We start from the raw sequence: 22,711 nt of genomic DNA on the forward strand, positions 1-22,711 counted from the left end.
TATTGTACTGAGGCCTGATCTAAATACGAAGGAGCACCTGACGACAAAAACTAAAGATGGCATCTGATTCTTAGAATATTCAATTTTTATGATGTCCACAACTGCAGAAACTAGAGTCACATTCTTGTCTTGTGAATATAGTTCCTTTTGCATAAATCATGAATGATGAAAGTGAGTGCATAATGTTTCTGGGCTTAACATTTTATGTGAATTGCCTTATCACAGCCTGATTCCCACCAGATACACAGGGAGACCAAAATGCTTATTTACAAAGCCATTGTACTACCAACCTTACTGTACACCTGTGAAACACAGACCATTTATAAACGCCACTCCCAACTTCTTGAAAGATTCCACCAACGCTGCCTCTGGAAACTTCTGCAAATTACTTGGGAAGACAGATGGACTAATGTTAGCATTTTGGAAGAAGCAAAGACCACCAGTGTTGAAACAATGATCTTTCAACATCAACTTCGCTGGACCAGCCATGTTGTTTGAATGCCTGATCACCGTCTTCCAAAACAGCTACTTTACTCCCAACCTAAGAATAGAATATTGGTGGACAGCAAAAGAGGCTTAAAGATGTTCTTAAAGCGAATCTAAGAAATGTAACATGAACATCAAGAACTAGGAAGTCTTGGCCCATGAACGTCCCAAATGGAGGTCGGCCATTATCAAAGATGCTATGGACTTCAAAGAAGCATGAATACAGGGCGAACAGGACAAACGAGCTAAGCGGAAACCACGTCAAACAAATCCCCATCACAACCATCTTCCATCTGGAAACCTATATCCTCACTGTGGGAGGCTGTATGGATCCAGAATTGGCCTCCACAGTCACTTACGGACCCACCTCTGAAGACCTTATCTTGGAAGACAATCTTACTTGGCCACGAGTGATTGCCAATGCTTAAGTCAGGAAGACATGTGCAAAAAGAGTTAACAGTAATAAGGAAGGTTCCAAATCCCAGGTTTGCTCAGGAATAATCCCTTTAACTAAACAATGGTCTGTGGCCAGGGTAAAGTTCAAGTCAACAAAACCCACACAAAATAAGGTATAAGTTTAACTTACACATATACAGTTTCTCCAGAAGCTACAGGTCAAGCTTGAAGTCCGGACAGGTAAACAACCAAGAAACAAGATATTCTTTCAAGTACCAAGTTGCTCACTAGTACAGCCCTCCCAATTTACATTCAGTTCAATGGAGATTCAAAGCATATTTAACCCAAGCATTTCAGGGAGTCAGCAGCACCTCTTGGGGCTCCAGCAACTTCTATACTCTACACAATGCACCTTAGGAATAACATTGAGGCTACACAGAAACAGAAGAACTAAGGAAGCATGAAATATTTTGTGTCTGGAGAAGGTCACAGTAATGACGGAGCTTTGGCTCACAGGCTAGATACAGAAGTTCTATTCTGATCTAGAGACTTGCTACATTCTTCAGGAACAGTATATTCACCCCCAACTCTTGAGTGTCTTTCCCTTTTTTTCTCTCTGTATGTCTTGGAGTAACTTTGAATGTAATTAGGTAATTAGGTAATTAGGACTTATGCTATCTGTAACACTGCGGAATGAGTGATTCGGTTAGGGTAGTTGCTGCTCATATTAATTGTAATGGAAAATGCTATATTTTTCCTGTTTCCTCTTTCAATAAACCAACCTTTATTTTACTCTTTATTGGGATTGTGGGTGAGGTGATATACGCGAAAGAGTGACATGCAGATTTAAGTCCAGCAAAAGGTTCCGCTACACTCTCAGGGGTGGGGTTTGGGTTCCCAGTGGGTATAACCGCATGTGAGGATTCACAAGGCACGTGTAACAAAGTAAACACAAGAATACTAACAACACAAATATAGGGGAGCAGCATACAAAACATCACCATGTTCCAAACAGTGCACTTGTCCCAATAATCTATATGAAAAGCAAACAAGGAAACAACCTACTACTGAAAAGTGCATCTACTGTTGGATTTTTAAAATATAGTGTAACAGAAATTTGTCTTAGGGCTCATCCAGACGACTGCAAAATGTGTGACACGCCCGCTATGTGTGTTCATTATTTTTCGGTCGTCCAAATGACATCTCGCACTGTTACGCATTTTCACGGGTTAAATCCGCTCCTTGCAATACTGGAAAAAATGCGATATGCTGTTTAAAATTGGGAATCATCCGCTGTGCCTTCAGGAGTTAGGATGTAATACCGCAGACTTTACAGCTGATGGGTGGTTCTTGGGTGTTTCCCCTTGCTCCTTCTCCTCATTCCAGCCAATCACGTATCTGCACTTTTGTGCATGTGCGAGAATAAGCCTGGGAAAATTGAACCAATCATCGCAATGGCGGGGTGTTGGGGGGGTCTACAACTACTGCGCAGATGCATTTTATTTTTTGCCAGCCTGCAAACTGGGCGGCCGCTCTGGGTGAGATCTGCAATGCACAGTAAGCGAGAAAGCAGGGGTGGTCGGTTTCAGCCTGCCTCCGGAAAGCTTTGTCAATTTCATTGTACTTGCCAGGGTTTTTGCTTCAAATCAGAAAAGCCTACATTTATTTAAGTGTAATATCCCAAATACAAACTTAGAAAAGGGCTTCTGATCAGTTTCAAGCCTGCTCCGGAAAGCTTTGTCAATTTCATTCTCTGTGGGAAGGAAAGGGAGAAGGAGGGGGTTTGACACATTTCTTGCTTTTTTGGAGAAATAAGTGCAATTGCCAGCGTGTGTATCTCCTTAAATATCAATAAAGGCAGAAAAGCATACATTCATTTAAGCATAATATCGCAAATACAAACAAGGCAGGCGTGAAACCGACCAGCAGCCTTTCCTTCCGAGGCGAGAACTCCTTTACAGCCATATTGTGCTTCGTTGCAAAGGGGAAGAGGAGCATACATAATTTTTTTGCTGACCAATTGGTTGATAGGGGGAGGTTTTAGAGGCGGAGCTTGGAAAAAGCTAAAAGAATGTAGGGGTCTTACTGCTGCGGGTGCAGGTGCAAAAAAGCTTTTTTTTAATTGGGAAAGAGCAAACTAAAAGGCAAAGTGAGGACTATCAGATGACAAACCGAATATGGAGACCGTGGATTATCCCGCTCCGTTTGGATAAGCCCTGAGAGAAGAATAGCAAGTTGGGCTGTTGTGATCAGTGTGTTTTGCTAAAAAGTATTTTTTTGAAACAATAACAGGGAAGACCCATGTTTCCTTCACTGAACTAAGTCCATGAACCCAACTGTTCCTGCGGTTCTGGACTGAGGCTCCCATTGCGGGTACTTTCAGGGTCGCAGGGTGTGGAGGATTTTTGCTGGTTGCGTCGTGTTTTTTAATTTAGCTCAGGAGGGGATTTGAACGGGGAACATTTCAAGGCATCAAAGGAATCACTGGATTCTCGCCAAGGAGGCAGGGAAGACTTTCAGGGCTAATGCTGCTGTAGATGTAGCTTGCAGAGTCATGCTGAGTGCAGCCTCCTCCTTCAGACATGAGAATCCTTCTCCACCAGACAAGGTTTGTGTTTGATGCAAGCCTCTCCTTTTCTTCTTTGGTGTCTCTCTTTCTGGTGTGGACCGTTCTAGGAGTTGGGTGAACTTCCATGTGGCCTGCATCTGAGCAGCTTTGGAAGGTGTCAGCTTTGCACCCAGAAAGGGAGCTGCCACCTGCCTTGCATGCTAAAGGTCTTCCCAGGTTCAATGTGCAGCATCCCCCATTAAAAGGATGAGGAGGCAGCATTAGGAAATGCCTGTCTTTGCCTGAGAGCCTGGAGAGCAGCTGCCAGTCAGAGGAGACAATACTGGGCTAGATGGTCCTATAGTCTGCCCTGGTATAAGACAACTTCCTATCATTCTAAAATTTCCTGTTAGCTTGTGGTTGCCTGACAAAGATTTCTGTGTGAAACAAAAGCTTGTATACTTACCCCTACCGCCACCTAAATTGGGCAAATAAGCAAATTTACTAATATGTTAATCTTCTTCATCTTCTTCCTCTGAAAAGGCACGAGAGGGCACTCCTCATAGTCATGTACGTTAATTCAAATCTCACGATTCAGGCATAAATATCTTATCCATGCTGATCTCAGAGGCTTTTCAGGTTCCTGCTCTCTTACATCAAAATTGTCCCTTCTGTGTCTCCTCAAGAATCACATGATGCAATTTCTCTCAGAGGGGAAGGGAAATCTACCACATGATGAGGGATCAGAAATACGGAGAACAAAAGGTAAGTCTCATTTGAATCCAAGGAGAAAAGTCTGAAGAGCCTTCCTTGATAAAATGATCCCCATTTTTTAGTTTTTGTTCACATTTCCCCTGGTCTTCCCTGTAGAGCAGCCTTTCCCAACTAGTGGGCCACCAGCTGATGTTGGACCACAACTCCCATCAGCCTCAGCCAGCATTGCCAATGCTCAGGAAAGATGGGAATTATGGTCCAACAACATCTGGTGGCCCACTAATTGGGAAAGGCTGCTCTATAGCCTCAGTGACATTTTCCTATCAGCCTAGTATTTCTTCCTCAGCCACTCCTGGCCCCTTTCCTGCCTTGGCTGGTTGCCACGAGAGGAACATCTCTCTCAGACGTGGGTGTCTTTGAGGGCTTCATTTCCACATCCCCACAATTCATGCAATGAAAAGGGAGCTATTAAAAGGAGCAGGGCCTTTCATTTAATTACTACAGATTTGTTTTTAAAGAGGCTTGGGCACTGGCCCACCCTTCATGATCTGAGGACAAGGGAAGATCCTGAGGGCAAGGCAAGAGTAGCTGAGGGGGAAATGCTGTGACTTACTGAACTGGAATGGTTTGTCAAAACCTTGTAATGACCCTCCTGTCTGAAATTAAGTTCTTAAATGTGTTTTTAAATTTGTATATTTGTTTTTAATGTTTTTAATTGTTGTAAACCACCCAGAGAGCTTCGACTATGGGACGGTACACAAATGCAATAAATAAATAAATAAATATTTCTCTTCAGTGAACTCATAGTGGTAATCAGAAAGGGATCAGAGTTAGACAAAAATAAAATAAATTGGATTTATTTAAATCAAAACATGTATTTTCTTTCCATCTGCCGTGCCCTCCTGGCACAGCCAGCATCCTCCCCTCTGAGAGGCCTCTGAGTGGCCCCTTCTGCCAGCTCCACCTCCATCGACTTCACTCCTGCTGGGGTCTGACAAGCTGGATTGCTCTGTTAGATCAACCTTTTCCCCTGTATACTTTTGCCTGAACTGGACCTGCAGGAGCACTCCAAACATGAGTTGGTTGTGGCCTAAGTGCCCTCACCTCGGCCCCTCCCCTGACATGCCCCTGGCATGCCCCCTTTTTGGGACTTATGCCAGCTGATGCCAGTTCCACGTGTGCCAATCTCGGTTGAGCTGGCTGGGTCCTGGCTCAGCCAGGCTAAGGGATTTATGCTGGTGTAAGCCAGCTGAGCCAGGACCCAGCTAAAGGACCAGGCTTTTTTGGCTAAAAAAAGAGTCCTCATGAAAATTCTCCAGCATTTTAGTGTGAATCTCTCCTAATAAACACATTTTTGTAGACAGTTTTGACTTATGTGCCCATTTTTGCAAGTAATTTCTCATCATTTAGTGCATGCATTTTTGTATGTTATTTTCACCCATATATTCATTTTTTTGCACATTTCCCCTTAACATATGCATATTTATAAAGATTGGCTGGTGAACTGCGTTGCAAAATTCGAGTAAGTGTGAATTTCAAAGGAAGCCTGTGTTTCGGTTCTCATGATGTTTCAGAAGGTGTGAATTTGGTAGATTTAGCTTTAATTGCGGACTGAATTGAATTTCTCAGCCATCTCTATTCTGCAGGCTGCGTATGCGGCAACATTATCCCTAAAAGCTGTAAGTCCTCCTCCCTGCCTGGCTATGAACCAGCATTTTCTTTGGTGAAAAATCATCATCATTTGTCTTTAGCCTCATAGCCAAGCCAGATTCACAATTCACAGAAGCAGAAATCAGCCATCTCAGTTTATCTTTAAGATGATAATTATTAAGGAAGAGATGTACGTGTATGCAGCCAGTTGAGAGCACATTAACATATTGTCAAAGACAACATAGATCCCACATTCTTCAAATGGCTCATTGCAATGGGGAAATCAATTGTTTCCATCTTGGCTTTCTTCCTCCAATGAACCCTTTGAACACCCAGTTGCTTTTATGCTCATTCTCAGTTAACTCAGAAACATAATTCCCCAACTTTTCTTTTACCAAAGGTGTCACTACTGAATTCTACACCTTAGAGGTATTTTATTGTACTTTGTGCAATCATATTTCCCAGTAAAACAACATTTTACAGTAAAAGTGAAAAACAATAGATTAAAAAGGGCTACAAAACCAACAGTATACACAGAAAATATCCCAGTGATGCCTAGCACTAGGCAAGGTGTGATCTGTGGTCAAAAATTGGATTCAGCATGGAGATCTCTCCCTTCCTATGCACCATTTGCTAAAGAGGTTTTTGTGGCAGTAGGATTCCCCCACATCCTGCAATCCTGAAGGTAGGTGCAGTTGGAGCCTCAATCCAGAGATCCGGAGTATCTCTGATGAAAAGATATGTCAGTTTCCACTCTTTACATTTCTCATTTTGCCAATCTTAAATTCTGTTCTGCTGCAATTTGAGATTTTTTTAAACATCTTGAAAATTATTCAGCATTTTAGTGCAAATTCCTCCTAACGCAGTTTTGACTAATGTACATGTTTCGCAAGCAATTTTCCTAATACATTTTTGTATGTGACTCTATAGAATGTGATTCTATTTTTTTGATATTATTCTTTAATTTATTTTAAGCCATTAAAATTACGTTAGCATGTTTGCATTGGTGATTTTTTGGTAGTGTGAATTGGATTGTTTTTAATAACTTATTGATATGCTTATCTCTTATTGTTTCTAATTATGTATATAATTAGAACCTATTTTTAATTTGTGATCCACTTGGAGCACAATTTTGGGGTAAAAGGTTAAATACAAATAAACAGATGATGATAATGATGTTAACATTGTATGCCTGATAGAAAATAAAAGTGTACAAAATGAGCATTTTGCTCATGCATGACCCCAGATGAGCATTAGCAGCATAAAGACCAATGAGGTTGATCAGGTATCTAGCGGGAACCAGGCTGTGATAAAGCATACATGTAAAACATTAAGCCCAGAGGGCCTGTGGCCATTGCAGTCATTAGGCAATTTACATCATTCATGATTTATGTAAAATGCAGAGATATTTATATAGAGAGAGCTAAATTCCCAGGATAAATATGTGGCTTTCATTTCTGCTGTGCTGAAAAAAAATTGTCAAAACTGAATCAGTTTAAGGATCAGATGCCATCTTTAGTTTTTGTCATCAAGTGCTCCTTTGTATTCAGATTAGGCCTGAGGACAATAATGTAGCACTTGGGCAGGAAGATGCAGCCCAGGAGCCCAGCACTGGAGGCCAAGATAGAGAAGACCTGCACGGCTACCATGTATTTCCCCTTCGTGCTCAGGTAGGTGGGCACAAAGGACACCCAAACACTGCAGAAGACCAGCATGCTGAAGGTGATCAGCTTGGCTTCATTGAAGGCCCCGGGCAGCTTCCTGGCTAGGAAAGCCACCGTGAAACAAATGGCAGCCGGGAAGCCCATGTAGCCTAGGCCTGTATAAAACATGGCAACAGATCCTTCGTTGCATTGCAGGATGATCTCTCCAGGCTGGGAGTGCATGTCAGAGTCTGGGAATGGGGGAGAGATCCCCAACCAGATGGTGCAGATGACAATTTGGACACTGGAACAGAAGATGACAATGTAGGTTGCCAGACTTTTCCCCAGCCATCTCCTCATCTTGTTCCCTGGCTTTGTGGCCAGGAAGGCCAGCACCACAGTGATGGTTTTTGCCAGCACAGAAGAGACGGCAACCGAGAAGATGATGCTGAAGGCTGTTTGTCGGAGAAGGCAGGTTGCTTTCCTTGGCTGGCCAATGAAGAGGAAGGAGGACAGAAAGGAAAGCAGGAGAGAGATGAGGAGGATGTAGGAGAGGTCCCTGTTGTTAGCTTTGACTATCGGAGTGTCATGAAATTTAATGAAGATTCCTAACACAATGCCCGTGGCTGAAGACAAGAACAGGGCAAAGGAAGCCAGGAGGAAGCCTAAATATTCTTCATAGGACAGATAGGTGATAATCTTGGGGATACACTGATTTCGGTCCTTGTTTGGATACTGGTCTTCTGGACATTTGGTGCAATGCTCTGCATCTGAGGAGGAGAAAAAGAATGGCTTCAGCATCACTTACATTCATTGCCATCACCATTCTATTACATTTTGAGAGAAGATGCTGATGTGGAAGAAGTCAGAAAATAAGTTTGTAATAGGGAAGGGAAACATTTGCTTGCTTGTGTGTTCACCATTTACACTCATATCCTGACTTTATTGAAGGAGTTACAGGTGGGACACAAGGTTCTCCATTCTTTTTAACCTCAAAACAACCCTGTGAGGTAGGATAAGGCTGAGATAGTATGGCTGGGCCCAAAACACCCAATGCGTTTCATGGGTCAGTGGGGATTGAACCCAGGCCTCTGGGTTACCTTTGTTAGAGGGTATGCTTTCATGTCTATAGCCTCATCACTTAAAAAAGGATTTCAGGTAGTGGGGCCAAGAGACTTGCCTCTATGAAATGTTCCAGAATAGACACCACAGGGTGAGATGAATACCAGGCTTCTGTGTTGTTCAACCCGGGAAATGGCAGGCGGGTTATAACCAGAGCTTGGGAAAGTTACTTTTTTTAAACTACGACTCCCATCAGCCCCAGCCAGCATGGCCACTGGATTGGGCTGATGGGAGTTGTAGTTCAAAAAAGTAACTTAAGCTCTAGTTATACCCACTGTTATTTAGAAGAAGATGAGGCTAGGAGAGGCAAAAAATATATTCATTTATTATAGTTAAATCTTACCCTTCCTCCAAGGAACTCAGGTTACTATGCAGGTGAGTTGTGTTAGGCTAAACAGTAGCAAATGGCCCGAACCTTCCTTGTTGCTTAGCAGGGATTTGAACTTGGGAATCTGCTGTCCAAACCCAACACTCCCATCTACTTTATCAGTCTTGGGGGGTAGTACCAGGACACTTACATGACATTTCAAACAAGAATCAGCAACCCTTCCTAAAGCGTCCTTAGCTTAGTCCTCTTGCACCCAGGGACCTCCAGATGTTTTGGGCTATAATGCCTATAAGTCCTGGCCAGCATGACAATGCTGGCTAAAAGCTGATGAATGGGGCAGGCTGAGGAAGGCTGCCTTACCCATTCGTAGAGGGCTTTGCTGAAGGCTTTTTAAGGAGCAGGAGGTTGAATCAAATAGGGCAGGGGATGGTCTGATCAACAGAAAGTAGGGGGTTGTCCTGGGGAAGAGACAGTCAAACCTTATATCCTGACCATTGTACCATTTGTACCTCAGCTTTTCTGCCCAGGAGCTCCTACTTTTCTGCTGCAGGATCACAGCCCTTTGCAGAGGATTCTCTATGTATTGTTAGACTCACCAGTATTCCTAGTTGGAGCTGGTCCCTGAGGCTGCATGAAGAATCTCATGGCACATTTGCAAACCAGATGAACTGTCATGGGCACCCTACACACCCCACAAACAAACCAATACTGCAACATCTTCTATTGGCTACTATAGAATGCATCTTTCAAGCTTAATTTCACTGGGGAAGGGGATGGTGTGGGTAGCAAGGAAGGCCTCTGTGGGCACACCACATTGATGACCCCTGTACAAAGCAGAGTGTGGAAAGTATGGTTTAAGCTAGAGAAGAGAGGCACATTTTGAGCACCACAGGCTGAGCAACCCTTCTTGCTCCCCAGCCCAGAGATTGCTTCCTCAATGTCATTTCATTCAACGCACTTCCTGAATTAATAAAGGTGATTAAAAGAAAGGATCCATGTTCAGAAATATTTCTTGGACCTTCACAGACAGTGTCTCAGACGGAATATTTGCCCTTATTATAGTGTTATAGGATTGGAGGGTTAGTCTGGATGATGCCTGTAGGTCCCCTTCCAGCCTGTGATTTTGTTATCCGTAGAGATGCAGTTTGTATTAGAGAGACCTGCTGAACTTGTTAATAGTTCTGGTCAAGCCAGTTTTTTTGTGTTCAGTTGATGTACCTGATGTACATGTCTGAGAGGACTTGGTGGAGAGGACTTGGTGGTGTTGCCATAGGAACCCCTTGCCTGGTTGGGGCAGGAGGTAGAGTTTGTGTTAGTCTGGTGTGAAGCTAGAAAGGCACAGAGAGGCTTCTCTGTGTGCTGAATCCCAAGCCATGACTTTGGAGAACCTTCTAGAAACCTAATGGGGAAGCAAGGCCTGTTGGACTGTTAATGCTGTGAGCCCCTCTACCTTATGCACAGGTTGTATATATATGTGTGTGTGTGTGTAAATAAAACCATCTATCATAAGATACCACAGTCTCCACTCACCTTCATTCCCAGAAAAACAAACCTTGGGTCAGTGCTGGAACCCCTGAAAGTCTCTCAACGCTTGGAGACTGGGGTGGCACAATAATATTCTCATGAGGAATGCCCTCTCCCTTGGAGCCACCCACCTTCCTGAGCAGAGATGGTTCCTTCTGCACACAGAGCACAAGCATAGCAGCAAATTGGCTTTCCTTCCTGAATTTCCTTGGCATATCCAGGGCGACAGCTTTCGGTGCACCTTGAATGAGGTACAGTCTACGCATAAAGAGAAGACTCATCAAAGGGAGAATATTTGTCTGTCTATATAGTTTGTTCATAGAATGTGGAAAGGATCCAACAGGATCTCTAACCCGACTGAACCCAAGTGACCCCTCCCCACCCAGAAATCCTTTTTGATGCAGGATGGTAAAGCAAGGAGAACTCTCTAGTGTGTTGGCTTGCTTGTTCCAAAGTTTCTATCCCACCTTAATATGCATAAGAGCACTAAATGCAGTACAGCTAGATCAGGCTGGTGAGGAGCCCTTCTGAGCTGCTAGGGCCCTTGGCCAGTGACCAAATGCTACCCAGGGCCTGCTGTGAACCCTGATTTTCCAGGGTCACAAAATGCGTAGGGAGCCTCCATGGATATAAGCTTCCTGTGGGTGTTGATGCCTGGGCTGTCAGTGTCCACTCCTGCAGTACATTCAATAGGACTCACACCTCAAAATAAAAAGATATTGTAGAGCTGGAAAAATTCAGAAAATGGCAACTAAAATGATCAAGGGGGATGGAACAGCTAGCTTCCTTCCTTCCTTCCTTCCTTCCTTCCTTCCTTCCTTCCTTCCTTCCTTCCTTCCTTCCTTCCTTCCTTCCTTCCTTCCTTCCTTCCTTCCTTCCTTCCTTCCTTCCTTCCTATGAAGCTGAATGCTGGAAGATTCAGGACAGACAAAAGGAAGTACTTCTTCATGCAGCACATAGTTGGACTATGGAATTCGTTTCCACAGGAGGCAGTGACGGCCACCACCTTATGTGGCTTTAAAAGAGGATTAGACAAACACATGGAGAAAGCTATCGATGGCTACTGGCTAGAGTAGCTATGCTCTGCCCCCATGATTGGAGGCAGCACACTTCTGAAAACCAGTTGCTGAAAACCACAGGAGAGGAGAGTGCTGTTGCACCCACATCCTGTTTGTGGGCTTCCCTTAGGCATCTGGTTGGCCACTGTGAGAACAGGAGGCTGGACTAGTTGGGCCACTGGCCTGATCCAGCAGACTCTTCTTATGTTCTGGCAAGTGTGGAAACGATTGCATTCAAAGTTTCATATGAATTATTCAGCAAATGATTAGAGATTCACAGATGTCATGTGGAATAAAGTGTCCCCTACCTTGTTAAAGTGCTTGTGCCACACAATGGCTTCCGGGTTAATGGTGAACTTTATGTCAGTGGAGCCTTTTCCTGCTATACTCCCAATTTTCACTCTAACTCGAGACTGATTCGGAAACATCACCCAGTTTTCAATATCATAGATGCCTGACAGCTCCCAATTCTCATCCAAACACAGTCCACCCTTGGAGGTGTTCAAAAGATGGATTTCTCTTAATAAAGGATGAAGCTGGAATGACAGCGACAACAGCAGCATTAAGAAACTATGAAACCATGTTGGCTCTCTCAGCTCTGGTCGCTTGAGGTCTAATCTCCTGTGAATTGGATCAATGCACATCTCATTTGGACTCATAAGCCTTATTGGGGTGATCGATTGTATTTACTAAAACATTTATAGATCATCTTTCAAATAAAATAATAGTTTACAGAAAAAAATTGATACAAAAGACAAAAAAAAACCAAGAACACCCACCAACAAATACCATAGATACCTAAAACATCTATTAAAGACGGTACTAAAAATCAGTGCTTGGGAATTTTCCTCTGAACAGGTATGTTTTCACCAGTTGGTGAAACACCATTAGTGTAGATGCCCGCCATACATCCATGGAAGTTTATCCCACAGTATGGGGGCCACTGCAGAGAGGGTCCTGACAGGTCTTCTGATAGTCAACATCAGCACATGAAAGGTACATGGGGCTGTGCCGTTTAGCCCCTCTGCCAGGTGCAAATGTCTGAAAGGAAAGGGATATCTCACATGTACAGGTTTCCATGTGATATAGAAGCCCATAAGAACATAAGAACATAAGAAGAGCCTGCTGGATCAGGCCAGTGGCCCATCTAGTCCAGCATCCTGTTCTCACAATGGCCAACCAGGTGCCTGGGGGAAGCCCGCAAGCAGGACCTGAGTGCAAGAACACTCTCCCCTCCTGAGGCTTCCAGCAACTGGTTTTCAGAAGCATGCTGCCTCTGACTAGGGTGGCAGAGCACAGCCATCACAGCTAGTAGCCATTGATAGCCCTGTCCTCCATGAATTTGTCTAATCTTCTTTTAAAGCCATCCAAGCTGGTGGCTATTACCGCATCTTGTGGGAGCAAATTCCATAATTTAACTATGCGCTGAGTAAAGAAGTACTTCCTTTTGTCTGTCCTGAATCTTCCAACATTCAGCTTCTTTGAAGGTTCACGAGTTCTAGTATTATGAGAGAGGGAGAAGAACTTTTCTCTATCCACTTTCTCAATGCCATGCATAATTTTATACACTTCTATCATGTCTCCTCTGACCCGCCTTTTCTCTAGACTAAAAAGCCCCAAATGCTGCAACCTTTCCTCGTAAGGGAGTCGCTCCATCCCCTTGATCATTCTGGTTGCCCTCTTCTGAACCTTTTCCAACTCTATAATATCCTTTTTGAGATGAGGTGACCAGAACTGTACACAGTATTCCAAATGCGGCCGCACCATAGATTTATACAATGGCATTATGATATCAGCTGTTTTATTTTCAATACCTTTTCTAATTATCCCTAGCATGGAATTTGCCTTTTTCACAGCTGCCGCACACTGGGTCGACATTTTCATCGTGCTGTCCACTACAACCCCGAGGTCTCTCTCCTGGTCAGTCACCGCCAGTTCAGACCCCATGAGCGTATATGTGAAATTAAGATTTTTTGCTCCAATATGCATAATTTTACACTTGTTTATATTGAATTGCATTTGCCATTTTTCCGCCCATTCACTCAGTTTGGAGAGGTCTTTTTGGAGCTCTTCGCAATCCCTTTTTGTTTTAACAACCCTGAACAATTTAGTGTCGTCAGCAAACTTGGCCGCTTCACTGCTCACTCCTAATTCTAGGTCATTAATGAACAAGTTGAAAAGTACAGGTCCCAATACCGATCCTTGAGGGACTCCACTTTCTACAGCCCTCCATTGGGAGAACTGTCCATTTATTCTTACTCTCTGCTTTCTGCTTCTTAACCAATTCCTTATCCACAAGAGGACCTCTCCTCTTATTCCATGACTGCTAAGCTTCCTCAGAAGTCTTTGGTGAGGTACCTTGTCAAACGCTTTTTGAAAGTCTAAGTACACTATGTCCACTGGATCACCTCTATCTATATGCTTGTTGACACTCTCAAAGAATTCTAATAGGTTACTGAGACAGGACTTTCCCTTGCAGAAGCCATGCTGGCTCTGCTTCAGCAAGGCTTGTTCTTCTATGTGCTTAGTTAATCTAGCTTTAATCATACTTTCTACCAGTTTTCCAGGGACAGAAGTTAAGCTAACTGGCCTGTAATTTCCGGGATCCCCTCTGGATCCCTTTTTGAAGATTGGTGTTACATTTGCCACTTTCCAGTCCTCAGGCACGGAGGAGGACCCGAGGGACAAGTTACATATTTTAGTTAGCAGATCAGCAATTTCACATTTGAGTTCTTTGAGAACTCTCGGGTGGATGCCATCCGGGCCCGGTGATTTGACAGTTTTTATATTGTCCATTAAGCCTAGAACTTCCTCTCTCGTTACCACTATTTGTCTCAGTTCCTCAGAATCCCTTCCTGCAAATGTTAGTTCAGGTTCAGGGATCTGCCCTATATCTTCCACTGTGAAGACAGATGCAAAGAATTCATTTAGCTTCTCTGCAATCTCCTTATCGTTCTTTAGTACACCTTTGACTCCCTTATCCTCCAAGGGTCCAATCGCCTCCCTAGATGGTCTCCTGCTTTGAATGTATTTATAGAATTTTTTGTTGTTGGTTTTTATATTCTTAGCAATGTGCTCCTCAAATTCTTTTTTTAGCATCCCTTATTGTCTTCTTGCATTTCTTTTGCCAGAGTTTGTGTTCTTTTTTATTTTCTTCATTCGGACAAGACTTCCATTTTCTGAAGGAAGACTTTTTGCCTCTAAAAGCTTCCTTGACTTTGCTCGTTAATCATGCTGGCATCTTCTTGGCCCTGGCGGTACCTTTTCTGATCTGCGGTATGCACTCCAGTTGAGCTTCTAATATAGTGTTTTTAAACAACTTCCAAGCATTTTCAAGTGATGTGACCCTCTGGACTTTGTTTTTCAGCTATCTTTTACCAATCCCCTCATTTTTGCGAAGTTTCCTCTTTTGAAGTCAAATGTGACCATGTTGGATTTTCTTGGCAATTGGCCATTTACATGTATGTTTAATTTAATAGCACTGTGGTCACTGCTCCCAATTGGTTCAACACTTACATCTCGCACCAGGTCCCGGTCCCCACTGAGGATTAAGTCCAGGGTTGCCGTCCCTCTGGTCGGTTCCACGACCAACTGGTCTAGGGAATAGTCAACTGGTCTAGGGAATAGTCAACTGGTCTAGGGAATAGTCAATTGCTCGGGGTTCCAGATATTGTGGAAACGTGCAAATGCACAGACTGGGGTGGCAACTTTTACATCACCAAAAAAAGAGGTCAAAATTTTGCATTAAAATTTGCATGTGGTAATTTATGGGCATAGGTGCAAATGGAGAAACAGTTATTGTAATTTGAAAAGAAATATATTACATCTCACCCATATTGGGAAGACAGTGACTGGAAGACCTGTGTGCCTGCTCAGTCTGTGTTCCAAGTGCTCCTAACTGTTGCTGGGCGAGTTCAAGGCCCAGCAGACACAGAGGAGGAGATGAGGAGAGTCCAGTTTCAGCTAAGAAAGCTGCATCTCTCTGAGGGCACCAGGGAGGAACCACCAGAAACCAGAAGACATCACCATACAGCAGGAACAGTTGACCTCCATGAGGAGCCTCACAAATGGGATTTACCTCGGAAATGGGCAAAAGTTTGCCTCACCTCACTATTACATTTGAGTCTGCACTCAGGATGATGATGATTCCAGAACTGGATAATGAATTGCAGTTTGCCATGGTCCTGCAACAAGGGAAAGGAAATACCTGCCATGGCTGCAGCCTTTGAAGTTCCGATCTGTCTCCTCCACCCACCATCAATATCCGTTTTGATCTGGGTGAATATGCTGCATTTAAGGCCTGAGCCACAGCATAAACACTGAAGTAAGTGCTGTAGCTGTCTTGAGTCAGGGCTCTCTCAAGCTCCTCTTGGGGCAGCGTTTCCAAGTACTCCTTCTCCTCACACTTTGTCCTACCCCTCACAGACAATGCATGTTTTGAATACGAACAGTGGAATGCTTCCTCCCTAAACCGCTGGAGAGCGTAGGATGATGGGAGGTAATAGTCATATTTTGTTCTTATTTGGGCTTTCATTACAAAGGACAAAGCACCATGGATATGCTGGAATTTCTCAGGAGAGAAATATAAGTTTGAGTTGATGCCCTGAAAAGCTGTTGTGATCCAGACTTTGGCTCCGATTTCTTTTTCAAGTGTGTGCTGTAGCGCCACAACTGGACCGAATCCCATCTGAGCATTCTCACAGTAAACAAATACACTGACTTGTCTCCACAGGAGATACGGTTTGCTTGGGATCAGCATTTTGTATAGATTCTTATGTGGTAGTCTTTTTGATAAGGCAACACAAATTCCACTGCTGATCATCAGAGATGTCAGGGCACTAATGAACCTTTCCCCATTGTCATTGTCTGGAGCAATAAGACCAATCCACGTCCATCCAAAATGTAGGAGCAACTTGACAATCCCCAGATCCTGAGTTTCTCCTTTGGGGACCATCTGGTAGACAAAAGGGAACTGGGCTTTATCATTAAGCTGAGCGATAAATCCATGACTTATCTAGCGAGGAAATGAAAAGACTATTGTTTTGCTTTCATGATAAAGTTAAAGACAGTTGCTGCTTCACATATGGCAGAGGGAAAGGCGAGGGATAGTGGAAAATGACATTTTTGGTTCACCCCCCTATGGCATTCTGAAATGTGCAGTGGCAAAAGTGAAATTTCGCCAGATCGGAGGTTCCAAAACTCCCCCCCCGACCACTTGAAAATTGCCGAGAGTCTTGGTGGACCAATTAACGATTTTTCTGCCTGTTGCAATTTGAATTCCATAGAACACAATATCAAATACAATGTAAGAAATAGATGAAACAATAAAACTACAATTCAAAATCAGCATGAATGTTTAATGTCCTGTACCCACTGTTCACAGTGGCTGTTCCCGCTATTCTTCACAGATAGACCGCGGACCACCTGAATGAAGCTTGTGGACCACAGTTTCGGAACACCTGATGTACGTGATCTTACAGGTCTATGAAGGGGCAGGTAGTCTTTCAGATAGCCTGTCCTGAGTGGTTCAGGTTTTTATCAGAGCTTGGAAAAGTTACTTTTTTAAAACTACAACTCCCATCAGCCCCAGCCAGCATGGCCACTGATGGGAGTTGTAGTTCAAAAAAGTAACTTTTCCAAGCTCTGGTTTTTATATATGTTAGGAACAAGACCTTAGACGTGGCCTAGTAGCTGATTGACAGCCAATGCAGTTCCCTAAGCACAGGTGTAATATTTATTATTATGATTATGATTTATTACATTTGCATACCGCCCCATAGCCGAAGCTCTCTGGGCGATTTACAACAATCAAAAACAAATATACAAATATACAAATTTAAAAACACATTTTTAAAAACAATTTAAAAATATGTAATATGTGCATTTCCAGGTGCTCCCCTCACCAAACTGGCTGCAGCATTCTGTACAAGCTGCAGCTTCCAGAACAACCCAAAGGGAAGCCCCACATAGAGCTTACGAGGATCTTTACGCTCTTTAGATTTCATGTGTGAATGTGCTTGTCATAATTGCTGCCTGTATCCATGTTATAGGTTTTACATTATACCTGTTTTCTTTCTTTGCAATAAACCAGTCTTATGTTCAGATCTTGGTGTGTGAGTCTTTTGTCGGGTGCAAGGGTATACATGGTTTTAGAACTGCACATGTTTTTTACTCCACATAAAAGGTTCTATTACTCACTTAAGGGTATGTTGAGGTTCTCTTGTGGGTGGACATGTGTGAGGGTTCAGACATGCACATGCAAAAGTGCTGACTTCCTTTCTTGAGATCTGACATGGGAGTAGGGATGGGCAAGAATTCCCTTTAGTCAGATTTGAAACTGGGTTTTTATAATAATTCACATGCTCATGCTGTTTGTGGATTGAGCATGCTTGCTGCAGCTTTTCCCCAACACCGGAATCCATTGGACGAGAATTCCACTTAAGTCCCCCTCACTGGTTGCCCCCTTGATATGGCAAGGTCAGTTACCCTTCCCCCCTCTTGAAATGTACAGGTAAATGAACACTATGTGCTTTTCAACGCAGCTGGATAGACAGAATGGGGCTGCAGAGGAATCTGACAGGAGACAGAGAGACAGGGGGGGAAAGGGAGTTCTGAATGTCCACCTGCAGGTCTGCGAGTGTGTTGGGGACATTCCTGTCATGGCTCCGGAGCCCCCCTCTGCTGCCACCAAGCTGCTGCCATGTGTCCAGCAGTAGAGCATTCTTGGCGACCACTCATGATTGTCTTCCAAAATATAGTCTTTAACAGTGGATCTGTCTGAATCTGTATCCACCGCCGATGTACCAGACCATGACTAGGGGCTTCTGGATTTCACAGTCCTGCCCCCGTCACCATTTGCCAATCGCCATGGGACTTTTGTTACAGAAGACGCCTGTGTGTGAATTTGTTTTATGTGGGGAGATCGGCGCACCACGATCAACACACAATCTTGACAGAAAAAGGCTTTGATCCAATGGCATGGGTACCATGACGATTGAAAGTCCTTTATCTGCTGCAGCCTTCATCCGCCTTCACAGCCATTGTAACACACATTGTTATCCTCCACCTGTTCTGCCGTTGAGGACTTTCTTGGATCGTTCTTTGTCTGGTTCCTCTCCCTTGACCTTACCGCCATGGGTGACCCTGCTGGGAGTACATGACTCCCGAGTCACTCACAGGGTTCATTGGAACACGCAAGCCCACTCACCACTACAAGGTGACGATCCAGCGAGGGGGAGTATACAGGGCATGCAATGCAAGGACACAGCATTTTCTTCCTCCTCTGTGATCTAGCCTGCCATGAAGCTGCGGCCGGCCGCAGATGCTACTCTGTCCTTCCACCCTTCTGCTGGAGGGCATTTAACAGGTTAACGCTGCAGAGATTAGGCGGCGATTGTCCTCGACAGTCTCCTTAACATGGGCACTGAGTCCGACAGTGGCCAAGCTGAGAAGACTCTCTGGGATTGGCTTTTGATCTCTGTGGTATTAACCCTTTAAATTTTCTTCCACTTTCACAGGAAAGAAATTAAACCAGATAAATAGAGAAGATGGGGGGGACATGGGACAGAATGGAAAAGGATCAGATTGGTAGCAAACAGTGGATCCCATCCCTATATGGGAGCAGGGGTGCTTTTTTTTAGAGAAAGAGAGTTGAAAGGAATTGCTGCTCATCCTATATTCGCCTCATCCCACTCTCACTCTCTGCCCAACTGAGTACTTTGTATTGGTTCCAAAACTTGCTTAATGAGAGAGAAAGCTGTTGCTATTTTTGGGCGGGATCTTACTGGCAGATTCCACAACTGGAACTGCTTGCTCAGCAAACCTGCTTGTTGTAACGAAAGAGCAGACTTCTTGTGATAAAGGAAGTGATGGGGAAATGCATGGGAAAGTGTGGAACAGCACCTGCTTGACCCAATATTGTACAATCGCCTCTCAGGCAAATCAGAATTATTGCTCATTAAAGAGTCAATGTAATCTCATCTCTCAGCAATCAAATCCGGATGAATGCTCAATAAACAGGTCACTTGGGGGCATAGTTAAAGACTATTGCTTTTATCTGGCCTCACCTTTTAAGAGAAGATTAAGATTTCTTTTTTGTTATTTTTTTCTGCAAAATCACAAACAATAAAGGAACGACAACAACAACAATAGCTACATAATAATAAAGTGCTAATTCTCTCCTTATAAAAACCTTATAGAATATGGTCTGCCTATAGAATATTAATAGAGCCTTACTAGTGTGGTGTAGTGGTTCAGGTGTTGGACTATGACCCGGGAGACCAGGGTTCGAATCCCCACACAGCCATGAAGCTCACTGGGTGACCTTAGGCCAGTCACTGCCTCTCAGCCTCATGAAAACTCTATTTATAGGGTCGCGGCAGTTGCTATAAGTCAGAATCAACTTGAAGGCAGTATATTTACATTTTAGTGTTCTAGCTTAATAAGATTTGGATAGTAATTGGTCTTAAATTATCTTAAAACATAGGTATGGGTTTGGCATTAACAACCTGACTGTACAAAGGGCACTGAATCATACTTGCGGGATTTTGTAGATGCCTGACATGGCTGAAATCTGTTTGGAGATCAGAGAATCAGACGCTTCAAGAACAGCCAGGAGGTTATTCTCTTTTCCACAGCTATAGTTTGGAATATTGCTTTCCCCGCCTGCAAGCAGGTCTAGCATGGCATCAGAAGTCATCCTTGCATCAAAAAAGTTCTCATAGAGGTTGTAGCCCAGGGTGATGTTGGGTAAGAGCCTGGCTTCCTGGTTGATTTCCTGGATGGTGAACAAGAAGGACAAGATGTGCCAGTAAGACCTAGGTGCCAAACTGCAAACGAAGAATAAACATTTGTGACACACTGCCATTCTTCATTCACTGAACACATTCTTTAATAAATCTAAGGGCCTTCCCAGGCAGCATAAATCTTAATCCCAATAGCTTATCTCCAAGTAATTTCAGGTCTACATATTTGCAGGAGAGAGGGAGGGACATAACCTTGCAAAGTGAACATGCACTTTCCCACTTAAGAACAAAAACCGTAAGATGCACACAATCTTAGGACAGTTTGTTTTCTCCTCCTAAAGGCTCGTGAAATATGGGAAACTGCTGCAAAGCCTACAGTTATTTCAGTGGTCTTGACGACTTCAAAAATCTGAGGATGCATAACACTCCTGTGCTGAAACGGAGAGCTCAGTTTATCCTCTAGATGTGGAAGAAGGCTGCAGTCCCTGCTCTCAGGCTTACTAGGTAAAAAGAAAGGAAAAGGAAAAGGGATGGAAAGGGAAGAAAAGAGAAAAACGTTCACTTAGCTAAGAGGGATGTTTGCATGAGCTCGGTGGGCCAGGAGGGAGCCCCCCCTGCAATCCTGGCAAATTTCCTTGCTTGTAGGAAATCGCATGACTTTGGTGCCACCCTCACGTCCCGCCAGCAGGTGGGATAATTCAGTGCATCATTTTGCTCCCGGACTGAATTCACTGGCATGCTTGTGTCACATTCGTCAAAATGCAACACAGCAGCATAGCAGGGCGAGTATTTTACAGAGCTTGGACAAGTTACTTTTTTGAACTACAATTCCCATCAGCCCCAGCCAGCACGGCCACTGGATTGGGCTGATGGGAGTTGTAGTTCAAAAAAGTAACTTGTCCAAGCTCTGGTATTTTACCAGGGATGTCCTGCGGAACCAGAAAATGGGACTAAGACTTGGGAGACCAGAATACTAATCTCCATTCAGCTAGGAGTCACTCTCTCTCAGCCTAACCTACCTCACAGGGTTGATGTGAGGATAAATTGAGCTCCTTAGAGAAAATAAATAATATTAAATACAATATTATTACAGTTATTTTAAAATAATCAATAAATACACTCCAGTCATCCCCAGCCAGTGTGGCCAATGGTCAAGGATGATGGGAGCTATAGTCCAGCTACATCTTGAGAGCTGCAGTCTCCAGAGCTCTGAAATAGAAGCTATTTCTCTGTTAACTAAGAACAATCAGAGTGGAGCAGAGCTTGGAAAAGTTACTTTTTTGGACTACAACTCCCATCAGCCCAACCCAGTGGCCATGCTGGCTGGGGCTGATGGGAGTTGTAGTTCAAAAAAGTAACTTTTCCAAGCTCTGGAGTGGAGGTAGAGAAGCACAGCATCCATCTGGACAGAATTACTTACTCATTAAGCCTGGTAAATGGGGGCTTTGAAAAGATGTACGGAAATTGATTAAAAACATATCTTGGAGATACGATCCCACTAATAAGGAAGTCCCCAGACCGGTAGTAAATGAGTGCTTCATATTTTTCCCTGCTCAGATTCAAAGGGCATTTTGTTTTCAGATTCCCAGAGACTCCATGAGGCATTAGCAGCAGAAGCAGCAACAGAAGCAGCAGGGAGACCATTCTGGCTCTGGCTATTTCACTTCTCTTGCGAGTGGAAACAAAGCCCTATGAGCAGAGACTGAAAGAACTGGGCATGTTTAGCCTGGAGAAGAGAAGACTGAGGGAGATAGCATTCCTCAAGTACATGAAAGGTTGCCACACAGAGGAGGACCAGGATGTCTTCTCGATCGTCCCAGAGTGCAGGATACAGAATAATGGGCTCAAGTTGCAGGAAGCCAGATTTCAACTGAACATCAGGAAAAACTTCCTAATTGTTAGAGCCACACAACAATGGAACCAATGACCTAGGGAGATGGTGGTTTCTCCAACACTGAAGGCATTCAACAGGCAGCTGCACAGCTACCTGTCAGGTATGCTTCAGTTTGGATTCCTGCATTGAGCAGCAGGTTGGACTCAATGGCCTTATAGGCCCCTTCCAACTCTATGATTTTATGCTTCTCTTGCCTCCAGAGTCAGCTAATCAGAAGAAGCCAAAAGCTCTTACAAAGCCAAAGCCACAATAACTTCACAAATAACGGTGGTGCTCAGCTATGGCTTCATAGAGAGCCATGAAAGTTCACACAGGCAAATCCTCCAGTTTCTCCTGCTCTCAATCTTGATTCACTTTGTCTCTGACTGAGACAGGAGGTGGTTCTTTTTCCTAGGCGCTGTGCAATAACTATGACCTCATGCTGCCCTTGTTCTGATGTGTAGGCAATCTCCAGAAAGATCTCTTGAGCTTTAGGAAGAATAAGGATAAATAGTATGATTTTTGATAATTATAAAGAGAAGAAAGTCCATACCTGCAACATCCTGGAGTTTTTACGTGGCTCAAGGGGCAGAGCTGGGGCGGGGGGGAACATGTTTGCAACAAC

At 43.8% G+C, this 22,711-nt stretch overlaps 1 protein-coding gene across 1 annotated transcript; it reads right to left on the reverse strand.

Moving 5' to 3' along the window:
• Positions 1–7,296: 7,296 nt before the first annotated feature.
• LOC133378901 (vomeronasal type-2 receptor 26-like) lies at positions 7,297–22,648 on the reverse strand. The gene is made up of 4 exons (XM_061613517.1): positions 22,640–22,648; positions 20,006–20,245; positions 10,543–10,669; positions 7,297–8,207 (listed from the first exon to the last, which is right to left on the reverse strand). Exons 1-4 carry the CDS (start codon positions 22,646–22,648, stop codon positions 7,297–7,299), a joined length of 1,287 nt encoding a protein of 428 aa, XP_061469501.1.
• Between the last annotated feature and the right edge of the window lie 63 nt (positions 22,649–22,711).

Source organism: Rhineura floridana, chromosome 3, assembly GCF_030035675.1.
Source record: "Rhineura floridana isolate rRhiFlo1 chromosome 3, rRhiFlo1.hap2, whole genome shotgun sequence".
Classification (NCBI taxonomy): Eukaryota; Metazoa; Chordata; class Lepidosauria; order Squamata; family Rhineuridae; genus Rhineura; species Rhineura floridana.

Excerpts from the sequence above, each read along its gene's own strand:
- LOC133378901 (XM_061613517.1), bottom strand. Across the intron at positions 10,670-20,005 it reads GCATCTACAAAATCCCGCAA|ACTGTACCTCATTCAAGGTG; the intron begins GTATGATTCAGT and ends CTTTATGCGTAG. Across the intron at positions 8,208-10,542 it reads AACCATCTCTGCTCAGGAAG|ATGCAGAGCATTGCACCAAA; the intron begins GTGGGTGGCTCC and ends TCTCCTCCTCAG.